The sequence below is a fragment of the Artibeus jamaicensis genome, unplaced genomic scaffold (genome assembly GCF_021234435.1).
Source record: "Artibeus jamaicensis isolate MK-2021 breed Jamaican fruit bat unplaced genomic scaffold, CSHL_Jam_final contig_585, whole genome shotgun sequence".
NCBI classification, from domain to species: domain Eukaryota; kingdom Metazoa; phylum Chordata; class Mammalia; order Chiroptera; family Phyllostomidae; genus Artibeus; species Artibeus jamaicensis.
In genome coordinates, this window is record NW_026521894.1 from 1,923,740 (window position 1) to 1,943,417 (window position 19,678).

The window sequence follows — 19,678 nt, forward strand, 5'->3', positions numbered from 1 at the left end:
CCAAGATAAATATAAAATTCTTAACTACTACCAAAAGCACATATCTCTGGGGTGAACATAGCACCTGATACCTCATGGGCATTCACCTTAGGAACCAACAGCCAGCTAGAAATGTGTAATGAGCTTTTGCAGCATGCTCAGGAACCTGGGTGACAGGAAGCTGACAGAAGCTGAACCAGAGAGGCCCCCTTCCTCAGCCGCTAGGCTCTTTCAGACATGAAGCTCCCAAGGGCCCAGAGTTCTGCCCAGGATCGTCTACCAAGTGGAACTGCAAACTTTGTGATCAAGGGAAGATGTAGCTTCAGGTGTTTCACTCTGAATCCTTTAAAATTGGCCAACCTGGAGCAAATCATTCCAGATATTACTTGGGGGTCCCTTCCCTTTAGCCTGGTGTGTTCAGTCCCTGTGTATGTTTTTCTCTGAGTGACAAGCAGCCCGACACAAGGGGGAGGGACATGGCTGGCAGGAGAAAGGGAGAATCAGAGCAAGCCTCAGACAAACACGGAGGACACTGAAATGGCCACTCCTGGTGCGTTTTAGCATTCCTTCCCTCTGAATGCTTGTTAAGGGGATGCACTGAGTTGGGAGGCTGCTCAGCCTGTCTCAAACCCTGACATCTGGGAGAGGGAGTCAGAAGTGACAAGTGAGATGAAAGACCATGCCCCTGATGCTGCCTCCTGCCTCTCTCATGGTCCTGCCTGCTGGCAGATGTGCTAGGGGCTGGCTGTTGAGGGTTCCCAAAGGATATTAAAAAAAAAAAAATCAAACCACTGCTGCCTCCATCTTTCGAAGGCCAAACCTGCTGGTGCTGGCCATGGTGCTGATGCTCTTATGGCCTCTGTAGGATTCTCTTGCAGGAGGACTGTGGATCCTTCCCGCATCTTTCCAGAAATCGCAGAACTGAGTTGCCCCCTCCCCACCTATCCATTGCTGGGTGTTCATGGTCCTGACCCTCCCGCCTTAAATCCCACCTCCAATTGTTTCTTCTTTTTCTTTTTTTTAATTAATTTATTTTTAGAGAGAGGAGAAGAGAAGGAGAAAGAGAGGGTGAGAAACATCAGTTGGTTGCCTCCAACTAGGAACCTGGCCCACATCCCAGGCATGTGCCCCGACCAGGAATCCAGCCAGTGATCTTTTGATTTGCAGGACAATGCGCAACCCACTGAGCCACACCAGTCAGGGCTGTTTCTTCTTTACAACAGCCATCATTGGTCACCGCCCGACTCCTTAGGGGCAGGAAGCACCAAACAATGGAAACCACAGCTAATCCTCCAACCTCATTTTCACCAGTAACTCTAAATTTCTTCATCCACACACCCAGATCCTGACAAATGGTCAACAAGAGGGGATTTATCACATTTTATTTCCCCCACCCCCACCATCTGATGACACATGAGTGTTCAGAGAAGTGGTCACAGGTGAGGTGAAGAAGGAGAAGTTAGAGTTGGATGAACCTAATGTAGTTATCACGCCCGAGTAGTAGATTGGTTTCCATTGGCGCCTTCAATCTAAAAACAACATTGAGGGAGGTGAGCAGAATTCCAAAGTGCCTTATTTAGGAAGGTGCCAGTGGAAAGACCAGGGCTTAATGCATAGGTACATAGAGTGAAGTTAGGGGATGCATGGGTTCCTTCTGTTCTAAGGCAACTTGTTTTAAAGCCATGATGGACAGGTGGGTGTGGGGGAGATTGTAAGGGTCTTGAACACTAAGGTTTTGGGGGAGGCCCTCGTTTAAGGCCCTGGTTTGGGATTGCTGAGGCAAATTGGCATTGGAAATGGCGATGGAACTGTGTATGTGTTTTGAGAATACCCCTGGCATTCCCTGAGCCCTGAAAACCCCCATCCCCACCCTAAGTCGTACCTTCCCCCTGCTGGGCTGTGCCTATCAGGAATACTGCCAGATGGACCAGAGTGTGACCAGGGTGACACTGTAGGCCAGCACTGCCAGCAGGTACACGCGGAAGAGCAGCCTGTCCAGCACGGAGCCCACGCGCAGCCAGTCCCGGGCCACCTCTCGACTCTCCTCACGCTTCTCTAGGAAGTGCCTGATGGAGGCCAGCTCCTGGAGCAGCCCACGCACAGCCAGGGAGGTCTCTCGTGGCGGTGGGGGAGGGCTGCCTCTGCCCCTCAGGGTTTTGTCCACATCCCTGGGTCCGCCCACATGGCTGCAGTGGTTTCCCATGTCTAGAAGGAGAAGAGTATTGGCAAGGAAGGGACCCCCAGCCAGATGGCTTGTCCCTTAGGTTTCTTTAGCCTACAGAAATTTTTATTATGAACAACTTCAGGCATAAAGAGTATCGTTAATAACTGACATGTTTATCTACCCACCATCCAACTTAAGCAAATTAAGAAGGCCAATACAACTGAAGATTCCTGTATTCCCTCCTTAGTCACGTCCTCTCTCCCCTCCCCAAGTCACCAGCATCATGAATTTGGTGTTTATTTTTCCCATGCACCTTTAAAAAAATGTTTTTTTAAAGATTTCATTCATTTATCTTTAGAAGGGAAGGGAAGGAGAGAGGGAGAGAAATATCAATGTATGGTTGCCTCTTGCGTGTCCCCTGCTGGGAACTGGCCTGCAACCAAGGCATGTGCCCTGACTGGGAATCGAACCACAATTCTCTGGTTCACAGGCCCCCATGCACCTTAAAAAAAAAAAACAACTCATGGGCTTTCCCCAGCAATTTGATTTTCATTATTTCACGTGAACTTTACAACAGTCCCATGAAAGAGCAGAGTAGGGTAAATAATTATCTACACTCTTTGTATGAATGTGCTAAAGCTCAGAGAGGTTAAGTGACTAGCATGTGGTCACAAAGCTGGAGCAATATTTAATAGTGTGGTCACCAGGGCCTAGATATCTAGCGCCTGAACCCACTGCTCTCTCCATGATGCCATAGTGCCTCGGCCCCCTTATCTCCATGACTCTGAGTCCTCCTGCGCCAGAAAACACACCTTCAGACGTGACTGCCTTTGCCAAGGGAGACTGGGCCTTAGGCTGGTGCCCGAATTCAGCAATTTTCAGCAGGTGTGCTGAGACCCACTGGTGCACTGCAAGAATTTTTAAAACATGCAATACCTGACTATTGAGTCGGGGCACTGACCTCTTTACCCCTAGATTGTGAAATACAAAAAAATGATAACTGCCAAAACAACAATAAACATCCAGTATGGATGAATCAAACTTATACCTATTCTTTTGTCAGGTCTGCTAAAAAATATACCATATATTTCGGTGTGCTGCAGAATTTTAGTAATTAGTTTATATGTGCCATGAGAGGAAAATTATTGCTGTAGCTCAGTAGATCATGATGAGATGGTCTTAGGTTAATGGAACATCTTCTGCAGAAGGCCTGGCCTTCTTGCCAGAGGAAGGGACAAAAAGGAATGGGGTGGGGTAAAGTGGTTTAAAACACTAGCTTCGAGTCAGGTGGGCCTGATTTCAAATCACACGTTACCAGTTCCTGGCTCTGTGACTTAGAGCAATTATTTGGCCTTTATGTACCCCTGTGTCCTCATTTGAAAAATGAGGATGAGAATCCTAGTGGGCCACCACTGGGGTAAGGCACAGAAAATGCTTGGCACGTGCCTGGTCCCAAATGCTCAAAATAAACCAACAAACCACCCCCCACGACCACCAGCAAATGGCTGCTTACTGTAAGAATTCCTCAGGGGGTATGAGCTCCACACTTAGTGTCCCTCTGCACCCCTGTCTCTCCGCCTCATAGGTAGTTAAAATTCTAAGGTTCTTTGAGCTGATTAGAATTAGAGAGTTTTAGCCCTGGCTGGTGTGGCTCGGTGGGTTGAGGGTTGGGCCTGTGAATCAAGGTCATTGGTTTGATTCCCAGTCAGGGCACATGTCTGGGTTGCAGGCCAGGTCCCCAGTTGGGGGTGTGGGAGAGGCAACCAATCAATCTTGCACATCGATGTTTCTCTCCCTCTCTTTCTCCCTCCCCCCCTTTATCTAAAAAAGTAAATAAATAAGAAAAATTTTTAAAAGATTTAGAGCATTTTAGAGATCCTGGCTGCAATATTTAACCACGTGGTGCAAGAAGGCAGATAACTACCTGAGGGGCATCTATTTGATCCAATTTTGGGTCCTCAGAGAGAAGCCACTCTCAGCCTGGAAATCTCAGCTTGGCCTCTTGGACTCCTACTCTTACCCTGTCCACACACCAGGACTGATAAGAGCACATGAAGGGGCAGAAAGATTGACACTTTGGGCTGCCCCCTCCCAGTGAGGTTGTGTGTGGGATGCCATGTGCAGGGCACTGCCTGATTCCCAGGCCCTGCCCAGCCTCTTGGGCATGGTATATCCTCCAGAGACCCTCCACCATGTCCTTGCATCCAGGTCAGAAGTGGCCCCTTCATATAGGACTCTCCCATTCCCTCTCACCTGAGCAATCGTCAGTCTTGGAGGCTTGGGAGTGGTACCTATGGGAAGTTGGCTGCTCCCCTAGGCAAAACAGCAGGGCGACTTTCTCGAGAACCAGGTGCCGCAGCCAGGCAGGCACAGGCTGCTGCAGGTCTTGCTTGTGCACCAGCCGCACGATGAAGATGGTCTCAGCCAAGCTTATCACCAGGAGAGCCATGCACACAACAAAGTAGACACCTGTGTGCCCCAGCATGGGGGAGAGAGGGGAAAACACATACAGGAGGTGGGAGTGGTCCATTCCTTGCGTCCTCAGCCACACCAAGATCTTCCCCAGGAGCAGGCCTTACCAATGAGTGGAGTGCCAATGGCAGTGGCTGGCAGCGTATCAGACACAATGATCAGGAAGACAGAGTAGCCCAAAAGGAGTGTGATCTTGAAGGAGACCCTCTCACCACTCTCTGGGGGCAGGTAGAAGCCCACAATGTCCATGACCATGAGGAAGATACTAGGCAGCAGCAGGCTGACCACATAGAATAGGGGCCGCCGGCGGATGACCACCTGGGACCAGGAAAGAGGTCTGGGGGGAGTCTGGGGCAGGAACCACCCCAGGGATGGGGTGGTGGCCAGGAACCACCACCTCATCCCTGACCCCCTTGCTTGGTAAAGCTTTCAACCTGATTTGTTCAGAGAAGGACATGGACCCCCATATCATGCCTCTGGATACAGGCTTGTGGCTGTTCAGGATAAATGAGGAACAATTCGGTTGTTGTCCATCTCCCTCATTGAAGTGATTGTGAGATGAATGGGAGCCTGGACTTGGGCAAAGGTCAGGGTCACATTCCTGACCCATGGGTTCCTCCACTTGTGCCTCCTTAAGGCTACCTGGGTATGATAATCCAGTAGTTCTGGTCATTATTTTCCCCACATCCACTCCCTATTCCACTCACATAGAACTTCATTTCTGCATAGCAGTCACTGCTTTCCATACTGAACTCCCGGAACTGGGTCAGCACCCCTAGAAGCTCCCACTCGCCCTGGTTCATGAAGACACTCTTGTCAAACTTCACTTTTTCTGGTGAGCGCAACAGGGAGATGTTGATGTCCTGGACTGAGAGGGAAGAAATAAGCCAGCTGTGGAATCTGGTGTCTGGAGCAACCACACAGCTTAGTATGTTTCAGCTCTTAATCTGCAGCCTCAGTTTCTTCAGCTATAAACTGAAGTAGTTGTGCATACTGTACCCATCTGTGTAATAGGGCTGTGGTGAGGGAAATGAAGTCTTGAATGAAACACATAGCAAAATGCAACGGACCAAACAAACCATTTCTTAAAAAGCCCTCCCCACCAACACACACACTTTTTGCTCATATTTCTGGGTTTTCCTGCTAGATTTATCCTTTTGGAAAATGAAAAAAAGTCAATACTGTTCCCCTTTTTGCCTTCATAGAGCTGCCTGGATAAGGAAACAAGCAAAACCCCCACTTCCAGAACAATGGTTTAGTGTCTCTGTATCTATACTAAAGAAACAGATATATACACACACTAGGACAGTAATATCCATTTCAGTAAGATAATGGGAAAGACCTAAAAGTCCACCAATCAAGAAAATACCTAATAAACTCCAAACCATGGGGCATTCCACAGCAGTGAGAGTTTGTGAGGGATATCTAAATATGCATTAGCTTGGAAAAATGTCCCACGTCTCTTGTTGAGAAAAAGAAACAAGTAGCGGTAGCTTAAATGATACATTTATGTAAAAACCTATCATTTCCATGTACTTTCCATACATGTGTTGTATGTGTGTACGTGCAAAGGATGGAGAAGGATCTGACATTTACACTGCTGACAGTGAAGCCTCGGTGTGGGGAGTTGTGGAGAGTTTGGAAATGAGGGTAAAAGTCAAAGTTCAAAGATCATTTGTAATTTTGGGTTTTGTTCAAGGAAGTTACATAACACTTTTGCAACTCACAGTAAATGTAATAAAATAAGAATAGAAATGGAGGGGGTCTTTTTGCAGTAGTGTGACACTCACTTCCACAGACCTTAATGAGCAGCTCGTGTTTGTCCATTCAATATAAGTCTCTCGGGACCCTGCCTGTGCTAGGTACTGTGACGGGCATCTAATGGTGGAAAAGAATCATGGCCCTGCCCTCTCTCTGTTTATATCTGGTAGAGAAGTAGACATTGAACAAGTACTCACAAATGCAATAGAAGTGGAAGACAAACAGGAGGCTCTAAATTTGGGCATTGGGATGTCTAATCTCGGGACTGACAGGGAGCTTCCCCAAGGAACTGACGCTGAGGCTGTGATTCAAAGGTGAGTGAAGGAGTTGGCCAGTCCAAGTGTGGTGGGGGCAGGAATGGAACAAGAAGGAAGCAGGAGAGGGAGTAGTAGGGACAAGGTGGCCTAGGATATGAAGCACATGCGATAAAGGGAAAGAAGAGGTGTGGTGGGCTTGGGAAGGAGGCAGCTGGCCTGGAGCAGATCTCGGGGAGTGAAATGAGGCCTAGAGGAATGGACTGTGGGCCTGTCCAGACTTTGCAGGGCCCTGTTGGCTAGGTGGAGGTTTTGGTTTCAGCAGTGCTGGGAAGCTCTTGAGGGTTTTAAGCACAGAGAGATATGATGAGATCTATATTTTAATTAAGATCTCCACTTGCTCTGAGGAGCATGAATTGGAGTGGACAAGAATGAAGGAGGGGACCCACAAGGAAGCCCTAACCCAATTCTCTGGGGATTTCATGTGCACCTCAGATGTCCTTCTGGAAAATACTAGAAGCACTTCCTGAAAGGTAACAAGAAATATGAAAGTGAAAGGCATTTGTTGGGGAGAGGAGCACCCTAGAAGAGCAGGGTATGGGCCACAAGGCCTTGAGGGGACTGACAGGGTGAGACCAGCAGGCCTGGCTTTCTCTAAAGAGCACTGCCTCTTCTCCTATCTTGTCTGGCATGTATGCAGCCTGTGCAGCACACTGGTCCCACAGAGTCCCCTTCCCACCTCTCACTGGCCTATCCCTGACAAACTTCCCACTTCCCTCAGGACAGGGAAGATCAGAGAGAGAGGAAAGATAAGAAAGCATTAGGGGAGGGTGCATCCATCAGTGGAGAGGAGAAGTGGGTGGCTTTGGGAAACACTGAGTGCCAGATTCTGTTAGTGATACTGGGAAAGAATTGGTCCTTACTGAGTGTCTTCAGTCAGTTCAAATGGTCTCATTCAACCAGCATAATGACTGAAGGAAACATAGGGCAACCATATTAATCCCATTTGGAGGACAAGGAAGTAGTGGCTTAGTGTATTAAGAAAATAAGTGATGGGACTATAACTGAAGAACCCAAAACACTAATTTGAAAGAACATAAGCACCCCTACGTTTATTGCACTGTTATTTACAATCACCAAGATATGGAAGCAGCCCAAGTGTCCATCAACAGATGAATTGATAAAACAACTATGGGCCTTGGCTGGTGCAGCTCAGTGGATTGAGTGTGGGACTGTGAACCAAAGGGTTGCCGGTTTGATTCCCACTCAGGCATATGCCTGGGTTGCAGACCAGGTCACCTGTAGGGAGCACATGAGAGGCAACCACACATTTCTCTCCCTATCGCCTTCTCTTCCCATCTCTGTAAAAATAAACAAAACCTTAAAAAAATAAAACAACTATGGGAAATTCACACAATGGAATTCTACTCAGCCATAAAAAAGAAAACCTTACCTTTTTCGACAGCATGGATGGACCTGGAGAACATTACACTAAGTGAAATAAGCCAGTCAGAGAAAGACAAATACCATATGATTTCACTCATATGTGGGATCTAATGAACAAACTGAATTAACATGCAAAACAGAGACAGACTCGTAGATGTTAGCTAGTTCAGGGGGAGGGATTGAGCAAAAAGGAAAAAGGGGACTTCCGCCAAGATGGAGGCATAGGTGGAGACGCCGTGCCTTCTCACACAACCAAGTTTAGAGACAACTAAATATTAGCAACAGAAAACGCAGCCAGAACACAGAAAATTGAACTTTTTGGAAGTCTGTTAACAACAAATTCTTCAGCCTGACCAGAAAGGGGCGAAACCAGCAGCTGGTGGAGCAGGATTGCACAGGCAAACTCGGTCAGACGGACTCAGGCGCACGGAATCCAGGCACAGGGTTGGACCTAGTGAGTGACCGAGTGAGCGACCTCGGGGGAAACAGCGAGGAAGCAGGGCTGCGGGTTGACTGTGGTTGCGCATTGGTTCGAGGATAGACAAGCAAGAAAGTGGGCGATTGGACCGGGACCCAGCCGGTCCCCAGGGCAAGTGGCAGGGAGGGCGCTGCCATTTCCCTGCTCTGACCCCACCTCCACATACAGCGACATAACCCAGCGACTCTGAGTGGCCCGGCCCAGGTGAACCACCTAAGCCTCTGCTCCTCACCCAGCGGTGCGAAACAGCAGAAGGTGCCGCCATTTCCCGGCTCTGACCACGCCCCCACATACAGCGTCACAACCCAGCGACCTGGTAGTCCAACGCTCCTCTCCTCACACTTAAAGGGTGCAAACAGACCAAAAACGGCTCAAGAAGATCTCAAAGCCCCACAGCCTATAAATCTAAGTGATGAAGAAATAGCAAAACTCTCAGACGCACAGTTTAAAACACTGGTCATCAGGATCCTCACAGAACTGGTTGATTATAGCCACAAATTAGACAAATATATGAAGGAGAAACAAATTGAAATGAATGGAATTGCACAGGAAACCAATAGCAATGAAAAGGAAACTGGGACTCAAATCAATGGAGTGGACCAGAAGAAAGCAAATAATGGCCAAACAGAAAAGAGTGAAGAAGCAAGAATTCAAAGAAATGAGGAGAGTCTTAGGAACCTCCAGGACATCTTTAAACGCTCCAACATCCGAATTGTAGGGGTACCAGAAGGGGGAAAGGCACAGCCACCAGTGGAAAACTTATTTGAACAAATAATAAAGGAGAATTTCTCCAATCCGGAAAAGGAAATAGACTTCCAGGAAATCCAGGGACCTCAGAGAGTCCCAAAGAAGTTGGACCCAAGAAGGAACACACCAAGGCACATCATCATTACATTAGCCAAGATTAAAATGAAGGAGAGAATCCTAGAAGCAGCAAGAGCTAAAGGGACAGTCACCTACAAAGGAGTCCCCATCAGACTGTCAGCGCATTTCTCAAAAGAGACCTTCCAGTCAAGAAGGGGCTGGAAAGAGGTATTCCAAGTCATGAAATCCAAAGACCTACAACCAAGATTACTCTATCCAGCAAAACTTTCATTTAGAATGGAAGGACAGATAAAGTGCTTCTCAGATAAGATCAAATTCAAGGAGTTCATCATCACCAAGCCCTTATTATATGAAATATTAAAGGGACTTATCTAAGAAAAAGAAGATAAAAATATGAACAGTGAAAGGACAGCAAACTCACAGTTATTAACAACCACACCTAAAACAAAAGCAAACTAAAAGGACAGCTAGATCAGCAGTGGAAACATAGAAATGAAGATCTCAAGGAGGGTTAGCAACAGGGGAGTGGGAGGAGGAGAAGGGGAGAGAAGGTACAGAAAATAAGTAGCATAGACAGTAGATAGAAAATAAATGGGGGGGGGCAAGAATAGCATGGGAAATATAGAATCTAAAGAACTTGAGACACATGGACATAAACTAAAGGGGGGGTAATGGTGGGGATGGGGGGTAGGGTGGAGGGGAATGAAGGGGGGAATAGAACAACTGTAACAGCATAATCAATAAAAAAATTTTAAAAAAAAGAAAAAAAAGGAAAAAGGACTCAAGGACATGGGCAACAGGGTGGTGATTGCTGGGGGGAGGAGGGTATAAGGGGACTAAATTTTAATGGGAAAAACATAATAAAGATTATATATTTAAAAAATAAAAAATTCTGGAGAGGGATGGTGCTGATGATTGCACAGCAATGTGAATGGACTGAATGCCACAGAGCTGTGCGCTTAAAGTGGTTAAAATGATAAATCTTATGTTAGGTATATTTTACCTCAATAAAAACAAATAAATCAATCGCTTAAAAATTAACTGAGTTTAATACATTTGGTTACAGTTCTGAAGAGACTGAAAATGTGGACAAAGAACAAATGGATTTTAAAAAGATCCAAATAGACTACCTAGGAATGAAAAATGCATTACTGAGATTAAAGCTCCGTGGACTGACTAAACAGCAGATCGCACTCAGATGAAGAGCCGGTAAGCTAGAAAGTAGACCTGAAGGCCCTGTTTGGAATGCAGTCCAGAGATGCATAGAGGTGGAATCTGTGCCAGAGGGAATGAGAGACACGGAGGAGAGAAAAAGACAGTCTAACCTGTATCTATTTGGAATTTCAGAAGGACATGATAGAAGAAGGACAAATATTTGAAGACATAAAGGCTGAGAACTTTCCCGGATCATTGAAAGATTCCAATCCTCAGATAGAAGAAACCCAGTAAATTGCAAGTGGGTTAAAAAAAAGAAAAAAGAAAGAAATCCTCATCTTGATATATTAAGTATGAAATTGAGTAACATTAAAAAAACAGAGAAGATTATAATGTCAGTCACTGAGGACAATAAAACTATTTAAATAAGCAAAAAAGGAAACTTTGATGGTGCATATGGATGGATATTTAAGCCCTAGAACCTGTGAGATTAATACTGGGTATTTGTAAAAACCGGTAAAGCACCCTTGTAGTCTCCTGAGTACCATTAAAAATTGCATGGCTGGCTTAAAACTCATTTTACTGATGAGGGAAGTGACGTTCAGAGCAGATATTACTCAAGTCACACAGTGGGTGGGAACAGGGTGGAGCCAGGACCAGAACCCAGGTCTCCCAAACACCAGGGTGGTAGCTGTGACTGCTTTTTCATCGGTATTTTGCTGCTTTTCTTGAAAATATTACACAACAACAGCAAAGAGAAACAAAATGTGAAGAAAGTACAGGAACAGTTCCAGTTCATCAGGGAACTTATTGGTATTGTTCTTGAGCCCCATGTATAGAATTTAATAACTGTTTGAATATATTCTTACACAGTGTACAATGTCCCATCTCTAGGAATCAATGAAACTAAAAAAAAAAAGAGAGAGAGAGAGAGTGATAAAAAGAAATAAGTGATAAGTAAGTAAGTTGGGTGAGGGAGACTGCATCCAGGGTGGGCTCCTTGCTCAGGTGCCCCTGGCCCCCTCTGCGCCTGTAGAAGGCACCCCTGTACTCACTGGTGTGCAGCCAGCTGGTGAATGTCAGGGAGCAGTTCTGCACATCGAAGGGAAAGTTGTAGATGTCGAGGCTGCAGGCAGTCACCACCTGGAGGGGCTTGTAGTTCTGGACCTCACCGTGATGTTGGACATATACATATGGGATATCTGGAGACTTCCCCACGTCCACACTGGCCAAAAACGAAGGGTTAGTTTGGGGCTTAAAAGCAGATCAAGCCCTGGGAGTCTGAACGTCTCCAAGACACCCAGCAGGGAAAGAAATTCAGGAAGGGCCAAGGCAGCAGGACAGTTTTGCCCGGACTCTGTTTTTCTAACCTTCTTACCTATCTTAGATAATGCATGGCTACTTGTCATGTATTCCTGAATAAAGGCATTTCTCCTTTATCCCTCTGGCAACCTAGCCACAAAATGCAGGCATGATCCATGGACCCCAAATGCCACAGACTCCAAGGAGTACGCTCAGCTGTCCTTATGCTGCCCCCCTCTATCCTGCACAGAGCTCCACTCCCAGGGTGACCAGTCCTGTGGCAACGGGCAGGTTGGTGGGTTTCACCCTGACTTGGGCTTGTCCTGACCTCCCATTGCTAGAAGTCCTGTGAAATGAGACTAATTATCTCTGGAGGAAAAGGAACTAGAAAAATCATTGAGAAGAATTGGGGCAAGGTAGAGACTTTGTTCTGCTTTCTCAGCAGATTCCTGACCCCCAGGGTCTCCCAAGTGACCACTGTTGCATGCAGTGGTCTGAACCGGGGGTCCTGAGCCTGCAGCCTTCTGTGGAATTGGGTTGAGAGATGAGAACTGAAGACTAAAGCTGCTTCACTGTGGCCAGAAACTGGAATCTCCCTGAATCTCTCTGGCCTGAACTATGCAGGGCACAGGCTGTAGGTCAACTGCCTCTCATGAAAAACAGTGTGAGTGGCACCCCCGGAGTTAGGCAATGCAGTGGGTCCTGGGTGGGAGATGACTGCTGACCCTACCACCTTCTCCTTCCATCTGTCTCCCCCAGCCATGTTCTCTGCACTGGCCCCAGAAGCCTGGGCACTGAAACCTGAAGGAACCTGAAGGATGGGGAGAAGGAATGTTGGCTGGGACCAAAGATACAGTGTCTGGCTGCTGAGAATAAAGGCTAGTGGGACCCACTTCAGATTGAAGGTGCAATTCATGGCTGGTCAGGCACATGTGTGACTTGAGAGATGTCACTGTCTCCTAACCCCGCATCTCCCTTGTGGCCAGGAGCAGTGGCCACCACCAGCACTTCATTCTTTTCAGTAACATTACTGTCCCTTTAAAAATGCAGCTGTTCCTCATTGGCTATTATAAGTGTGAATTCTTTCACTGGCTTCCTTTCCCTACGAAGGGGCCCATAGATCAAGAAGTGTGGGGTTTCAACATTAATCGTAGAAAAAAGAGGAGTTTTCAAAAAGAAAAGAGAACGACAACAGGGAATTTGGACCCAAGCTAATTGACCTACTGCTCTACAAGTCTGGGTGGGACATCCCTAACGCAGCAATAGTGACCTGGTCTCCCTGCTCCAGCCTTCCCCAGCTGGGAGCTACCTGGCCGCTAGCATCTGAGGGCAGTACTCACAACTCATTGATGAGAATGTCCGGGACCCAAATGCTGTCTGTGGGGATGGACAGCTTGGTGATATTGTTGAAGTCCTCGGGGTTCCACCGGAGAAATTCATCAGTCCAGTACTAGAGAAGGAGCAGGAATGGTCAGGGGCAGCCCTCTCTGTCTTGGTCGGGACTTGTCCCCAGCTCAGGCTAACTTCACCACTCAGTGCCAGGAGACAGGTAGGTATCTTCTTGGAGAAATCTGGGTGTCACTGGCACCCAAAACACTCGGGTACCTGAGAGCCTCCCACATCTGCACTCATGCACTCCCTATATGCAAACACAAGATAGCTGTATCCTCTCCCAGTGAAAGCATTCAGTCATTTCTAATGTCTTGAATCCCCTGCCACCAACTGAGGGATCTTAAACAAATACTTTCTTGGGTCATGGTCTGCACATACATAAATGGGGATAATAGCAAGCACCTCACAGGGCAGAGAAGGTTACTGCTAAGTTTGGTCAATGCTTTCTCCACTATCCTGCCAGAATAACTGACCTAAAATAGATCTGTATTTGATTATTTCACATTCTATTTGAAAACATGGGAAAAGGATGGTGGGTCAGTGGAAGTGGTCTATGAGGACTGGCCTACTAAATATTGGGTGTATGGTTCAGAAGCATATAGACTATATTTATTTATTATCATTGATAACTAGACAAAATAGTGTGAAGTGAATACAAGCATGACTAGATTAAAATAAGGATATCTTTCAAATCACTAGGAAAAAAGCAGAGAACAAACATCGTAAAGGTTATAAAACAGAATATAATGCATAATACCATTATAGAAACATACAATGTAAATTCTATCATGTTGCACTTTTGCTTAAAATTCCTCAGTGGTACCTCATTGGCAATAACATGAAGTTAAACCTGTGGTCAACGAAGACTTACATATCTGTCTCTACCTTTTTTTTTTTTTTTTTTTTGCCATGCTTCTCTGTGAAGTCTACACTCCAGCCACATGGAATTAAATGCTGTGGAAACCTCCACGTCTCTAAATACCCTGGCCCCTCTCCCATACTATAATCTCTGTTTTCTTTATCAAGGTGAGTCTTACTCACCTTTCTAGGCTTAAGGCACTGTCTATTTACTCCCAAGGCAGGCTTATGAGCTTCCTCTGTGCTTTCATACTTGACATCTTGCCTTGTTGTCTTGGGGTGGCTGCATGTAATTGTCTGTTCATGCATCTGTGGTCTGCACTAGTCTGTGAGCTCATTGTGGGTCTGGTTAGTGTCTCTAATTCCAGTCCCTTAGCCTGTAGAGACTGGCATCCCCTCACTGCAGGGGCAGACAAGTGACTCTAGAGGCCCAGAGGTGGTATCTAGGCACTGTGTCCCAGGAAAAGAGTCCCAGGATGCCTATTCTTGCTTGGGTCCCTTCACCTGTGGCAGGGCATGCTCAGATCTCTCTGAGACAGAAAGGGAGCAGTGTGTCAGGAATCAGTTTCTGGATTCTTCTTTTGCCCCACTTTCTGTCCCATAAGCTGGTTGTGGTGCAGTGTGTCCAGGAAGGGCAGGGAGAGATTTAACAGAAACCCTTGTATGTCAGGCATGTACTCAGAGTCTCTCTCAGGCTTGACCTCTATGAACTGCCCTCTCTCCCTGCCTACCCTCTTCTGCCCCTGCCTTGAGCTGTTTTGGCTTTCCCTCTGTTCTGACACCTGCCCCACATGCCCAGTTACTACCAGAGCACGACACACCTGTGGACTGCAGCCACCATTGTTTGCCTGCCCTCCTCACCAGCTCCAAGCCAGAATTGCTGCCAAGGCCTCAGAAATTCCACACATCACTACCTAACCAATGACCATCAGTTGCTGGAAGACTGGGAAATGGCCAAGGACATGAAGACTGAGTGGATGGTTTATCCTGTTTCAATCGCCCAGTTTGGTTGTTGTCCAGTTTGGCTTAATAGAAAGAAGACTTCCTAGCAATTAGAGCTGCTTGAAAGTAAAGTAGCTGCCTCTGGGTCCCCAGTCACTGAAGGTGTTCATTCAGCAAAGGTTGGACACGCACTGGTTTGGGATGCCATGAAGAACTGTAGGACCCAGAGGGGATTCAGAGGATTTTTTCTGCACTGATCTTTCAGTTCCCTTCCACTCCCAGTCCTGAGTTAGGGGAGCCCAGCCTTCTGGATCTCATGCTGAATACGCCCATGAACCTCCCCCCACCTTCCCTCATCAAGGCCTCTGAAGTTCCCAACACCCCGAAGTGGAGCAATCCCTCTTGGAAGGGTAAGTCCTGTCCCAGGAAATGAGGTGGAGGGCAAAGGGCTGGCCTGCTCACCTGCCGGTACCAGATGTAGGTGGTCAGTACCTGATTCTTCTCATCCTGGGAAAGGAAAGGGAGCTTGGCATAGGTGGCCTTGTGGGCTGGGGTCCACCCTACACACATGAACCCCAGGAAAAGCTGCTACTTTGTGTCCACGATTACTTGAGAAGTGAGAGTGAAGAAAAGGGGCAGGAGAAGGGCCAGCCAGGAAAAGTTGGTCTTTTACTAGGATACATATAGAAAGAAATACAATGATTCTTTCTTCATCCACATAGACATGCAGTTATATATACCTTTTATTATCTTCTACTATATTTTACATATATGATATGTACAAAGTAATAGAAGATAATAATTCAAAGCACATATAACAATACTATACATACACAAATTTATATCTATCTCCTGCCCTAGTATGAAGTCATGGGGTACAAAACCACACAGAGTAAAAAATTCATCACTCTCCTTCTCTCCCATTCAATTAGCAGCTTCCCTTTCCAAAACAGCCACATGGACTGCAATGGGGACTGTGACGTCAGCTTCTGCTCACCCTAATCCAACACAATAGCCTGCTTCTCTGCAATTGCCTTCTTGTTCATCTCTGCCCAATGTCCGACCTCCTGTACTTGGCAGTGCACCCCATCCTACTAGTGTAATTGATGAAAGAATCAACAATTAATTGATTTATGATTAACTCACTCTACAACTATTGAATAACACCCACCATGTACCAGGGACCTGTGTAATGCAGGGCACAGAGGTGAGTAGGGCGGTCCAAACCCTTACACAGCTTACAAAGGGAGACGTGGTGCAATGTGTGAAGATCCACATGTAGCAAGCGACCTGCTGGCTGTAGGAGGGTGGGAGAGGCAGTCACATAGGTGACTCCAGTTTTCTGGTTTGGGTATCTCTGTCGGAGGTGAGTGCTGCAGTCTGTCCTGAGCCATGCATGATGCCAGGCCACAGGTACTATGGGTACTTGAATGTCCACCATGCTGCCCACTGGATGACTTGGTTTCACATGGCCTCCCACCTCAATCTGCCACCTCTGAGCTGGGACATATTGGGGCTGAGCACTCACCACGCTGAGGATGGCATAGACAATGACATCAATGGATACGGTGGTTGGCTTCCTCCAGTCCCGTACTGGTCTCACACTCTTCTTGTAGTTGGTCAGGAGGTGATCTGACAGCCTGTGCAGAGCGGGCCTGGAGGTGTTATGGGCCTGGAGGCCCCGTCTATGCCTGGCTGGGAAGAACAGTTCACAGTGGACATCAGATCCTTGAGTCGCCTCACAAGATTTCCAGATAACCTCACAAACTGAAATTTCCACTTTATCTGCAGAGATTCCTCTAAAATTCAAAAGTATTATCTCATAAGTGTAACCTACATATTAATTTACACGAGAGACAGAGATGGATTGCAAGAGAAAGAGATGGATTGCAGAGATGGATTGCAAGACAGGTGAGGTCTGAAGTAGGCCAAGGGCCAAGAAATGTTGAGAGAAGGAACCTGCACAGAGGAGGTCATCCTGTGGGGCCCCGGTTGAGGGGCTCTGGGGAAATAAAGAGGAGCTGGCCCTGCGTATGTGATACTGGAAGGTGAGAGGGGTACCAAAAAAGTGGTCCCAAGTACACAATTTCTAACCCCAGAGATCTGCAGGAGGATTTGCCTCAGTCAAGGTCAATCTCAGTGTCCACACAGCTTGTTGTCTTCTTGACCTCAGCTTGCAGCTGACAAAAAAAGAAGGGTGGGCATCCAGTGAAAAATGACATCTCCTCTCCTACTTGCAAAATCCACTCCAAGAATCTCCTCTCTCCTGTATCCACATATACACAAAGTCCTGGGAGAGGGTTTGCCAGTTGGGTGGGAAATATACATACATATTTGCCAGTTTCCTTGTTGGGTGGGAAATTTGATGAGGTTAGGAACAGGGTTGGGGTGAGGTGTGGAGGAAGCAAGGAGAGACCAAATTTTTCCCAGAGCAAGAGACCTGCAAGGACAAAACTGTGACGAGAAAACTGACCTCCTAGGCCCTAACCCAATTCTCTGGGGATTTCACGTGCACCTCAGATGTCCTTCTGGAAAATACTAGAAGCACTTCCTGAAAGGTAACAAGAAATATGAAAGTGAAAGGCATTTGTCGGGGAGAGGAGCACCCTAGAAGACCAGGGTATGGGCCACAAGGCCTTGAGGGGACTGGCAGGGTGAGACCAGCAGGCCTGGCTTTCTCTAAAGAGCACTGCCTTGCCCTGGCTGGTGTAGATCAGTGGATTGAGCGCGGGCCTGCGAACTACACAATTGCAGTTCGATTCCCAGTCAGGGCACATGCCTGGATTGCAGGCCAGTTCCCAGTAGGGGACACACGAGAGGCAACCACACATTAATGTTTCTCTCTTGCTCTCCTTCCCTTCCTCTCTAAAAATAAATGAATAAAATCTTAAAAAAATAAAGAGTACTGCCTCTTCTCCCATCTTGTCTGGCATGTATGCAGCCTGTGCAGCATACTGGTCCCACAGAGTCCCCTTCCCACCTCTCACTCCGCCTAGCCCTGATGAACTTCCCGCTTCCCTCAGGACAGGGAAGAGTAGACAGAGAGTAAAGATAAGAGAGCATTTACTGAGCATTTCCTTTGGAGTAATGTCAGTTAACGTTATTCATTTCAGTCTTAGAAGAGCTCCCTGAGGTGTCTGTCATGATAGCTCACTTCACAGATAAGAATTCCCAAGGTTGAGAAAGGTGAGTATTGTACCCAACAAGTGGAGGAACTGAGATTAAAACCCAGAGCCCTGTGTATCTTCACTATAGCAGCAACAGCCCAGATACGATTGCCTGGGATTCAGACCACTTGAAGAGAGCCTTGGAGGAAGGGGCCATTTTTCAGAGGGAAGTGCCAGGACAGTCATAACTTTGTAGCCTGGGCTTGATTGCTCCGCTGAGCTTCCCTAGTAACTCACAGGGCCTAAAAAGCATCGTGCCTGTAAGCCCTTCATATCTGCCCAGCCCCATGTCCAGCCTAATTGTACCCCAACCCCAGTTCAACCCAACTCTGGATGAGAAGAAAACCTTTTAAAATGGAGAATAAATACTGTCTGCAGCAAAGGAAACAGATCTTTGGATAACTAAAACACCCTGTATCCACCTTAGAGGCAGGAAGGAGGGGCAGGAATGCAGAGAAAGGTTTTGAGTTACTGGAGTTGAGCTCTGGAAGGAAACACTGGGAAACAAAGACCCAGAGAACCCATGCAACAAAACCGGTGAGGCTGAGGAAAGATCACTACATTAGTTCTGGTCTCCACTCTGCTGCTAACAAGCTGTGTGACCTTGAATAAATCATTCCCCTGTCTGGAACACAGCATTCCCATTTATGACAAGATGCGGTAGATCAAATGAGCTGCCTTTTGATGAGCTTGGGCCAGGGTAAAGAGGAGAGAACCCCCTCTCCTGCATGTGTCTATGCATTTCCAATACAGCAGGCTGCTTCACACCCCTCTCAGAAAGCCCTGCTCTCACCCAGGGCTCAACCTCCTCAACTTTCTAGCTGGACCATCGTACCTCAAAATGCTCTTATACTCATGTGGTAAGATTGCTGTAAGATTCCTGACTTTCCTTCAGCTGTCCCCACTCCAAAACCCAACTTCCCTCAAGCCTGGGAGGAATCAAGCACCCCCTACCACCCCTCTGTAGATAGACAGCCAGTTCTACTTGTCTTCCATCCCTGCCTTACCTTCACCCTGTGTCAGGAGCATGGGCAGAAGTAAGGCCAGTAGTGCCTGTGGCACCTTCAGCAACATGGTGAGCTCTCACAATGTGGGGACCTCGGAGTGGACTGGTGTTCAGGGTGAGTCCCGCTGAAGGCCAGGATGTTTTCACTTGGCCAACCTCATGTCCCAGCCAGCCTGCCTCTCCTGGCTGCTCTCAGCACCTTCTGAGGCTGCATCCTCACGCTGCCTGGGCCACCAGTGTTGGGAAGCTGCCAAGTTTTCCTGTAATCCATTCTTCAGCTGAATCAGGTTTCAGGGTGGGAGGGAAGGGGACGGAACCACTGAGGGAGGAGCCTTCCCTGTTGATGTCACTCCCCTGAAGCTCAGTCCACCCATTCTGCCAGGTGGGGGGTCAGTCGGCTGCAGGAGCCCCTGGAGCAAGAGCACAGACTGTCTTCTGAGAGGTGCTCCAGACCACTGCCTTGCTTTATATCCCATG

At 47.3% G+C, this 19,678-nt stretch overlaps 1 protein-coding gene across 1 annotated transcript; it reads right to left on the reverse strand.

Moving 5' to 3' along the window:
- Positions 1–1,483: 1,483 nt before the first annotated feature.
- HTR3A (5-hydroxytryptamine receptor 3A) lies at positions 1,484–19,362 on the reverse strand. The gene is made up of 10 exons (XM_037151326.2): positions 19,203–19,362; positions 16,557–16,723; positions 15,491–15,535; positions 13,177–13,286; positions 11,590–11,759; positions 5,323–5,483; positions 4,723–4,933; positions 4,397–4,612; positions 1,862–2,184; positions 1,484–1,508 (listed from the first exon to the last, which is right to left on the reverse strand). Exons 1-9 carry the CDS (start codon positions 19,267–19,269, stop codon positions 1,886–1,888), a joined length of 1,446 nt encoding a protein of 481 aa, XP_037007221.2. The 5' UTR covers positions 19,270–19,362; the 3' UTR covers positions 1,484–1,508; positions 1,862–1,885.
- Between the last annotated feature and the right edge of the window lie 316 nt (positions 19,363–19,678).

Coding starts and splice junctions, on each gene's coding strand:
- HTR3A (XM_037151326.2), bottom strand. CDS start 19,269: ATGTTGCTGAAGGTGCCACAGGCACTACTGGCCTTACTTCTGCCCATG. Junction 16,724..19,202: donor GCTCCTGACACAGGGTGAAG/GTAAGGCAGGGA, acceptor TGTTCTTCCCAG/CCAGGCATAGACGGGGCCTC. Junction 2,185..4,396: donor CAAGACTGACGATTGCTCAG/GTGAGAGGGAAT, acceptor TTCTCCTTCTAG/ACATGGGAAACCACTGCAGC.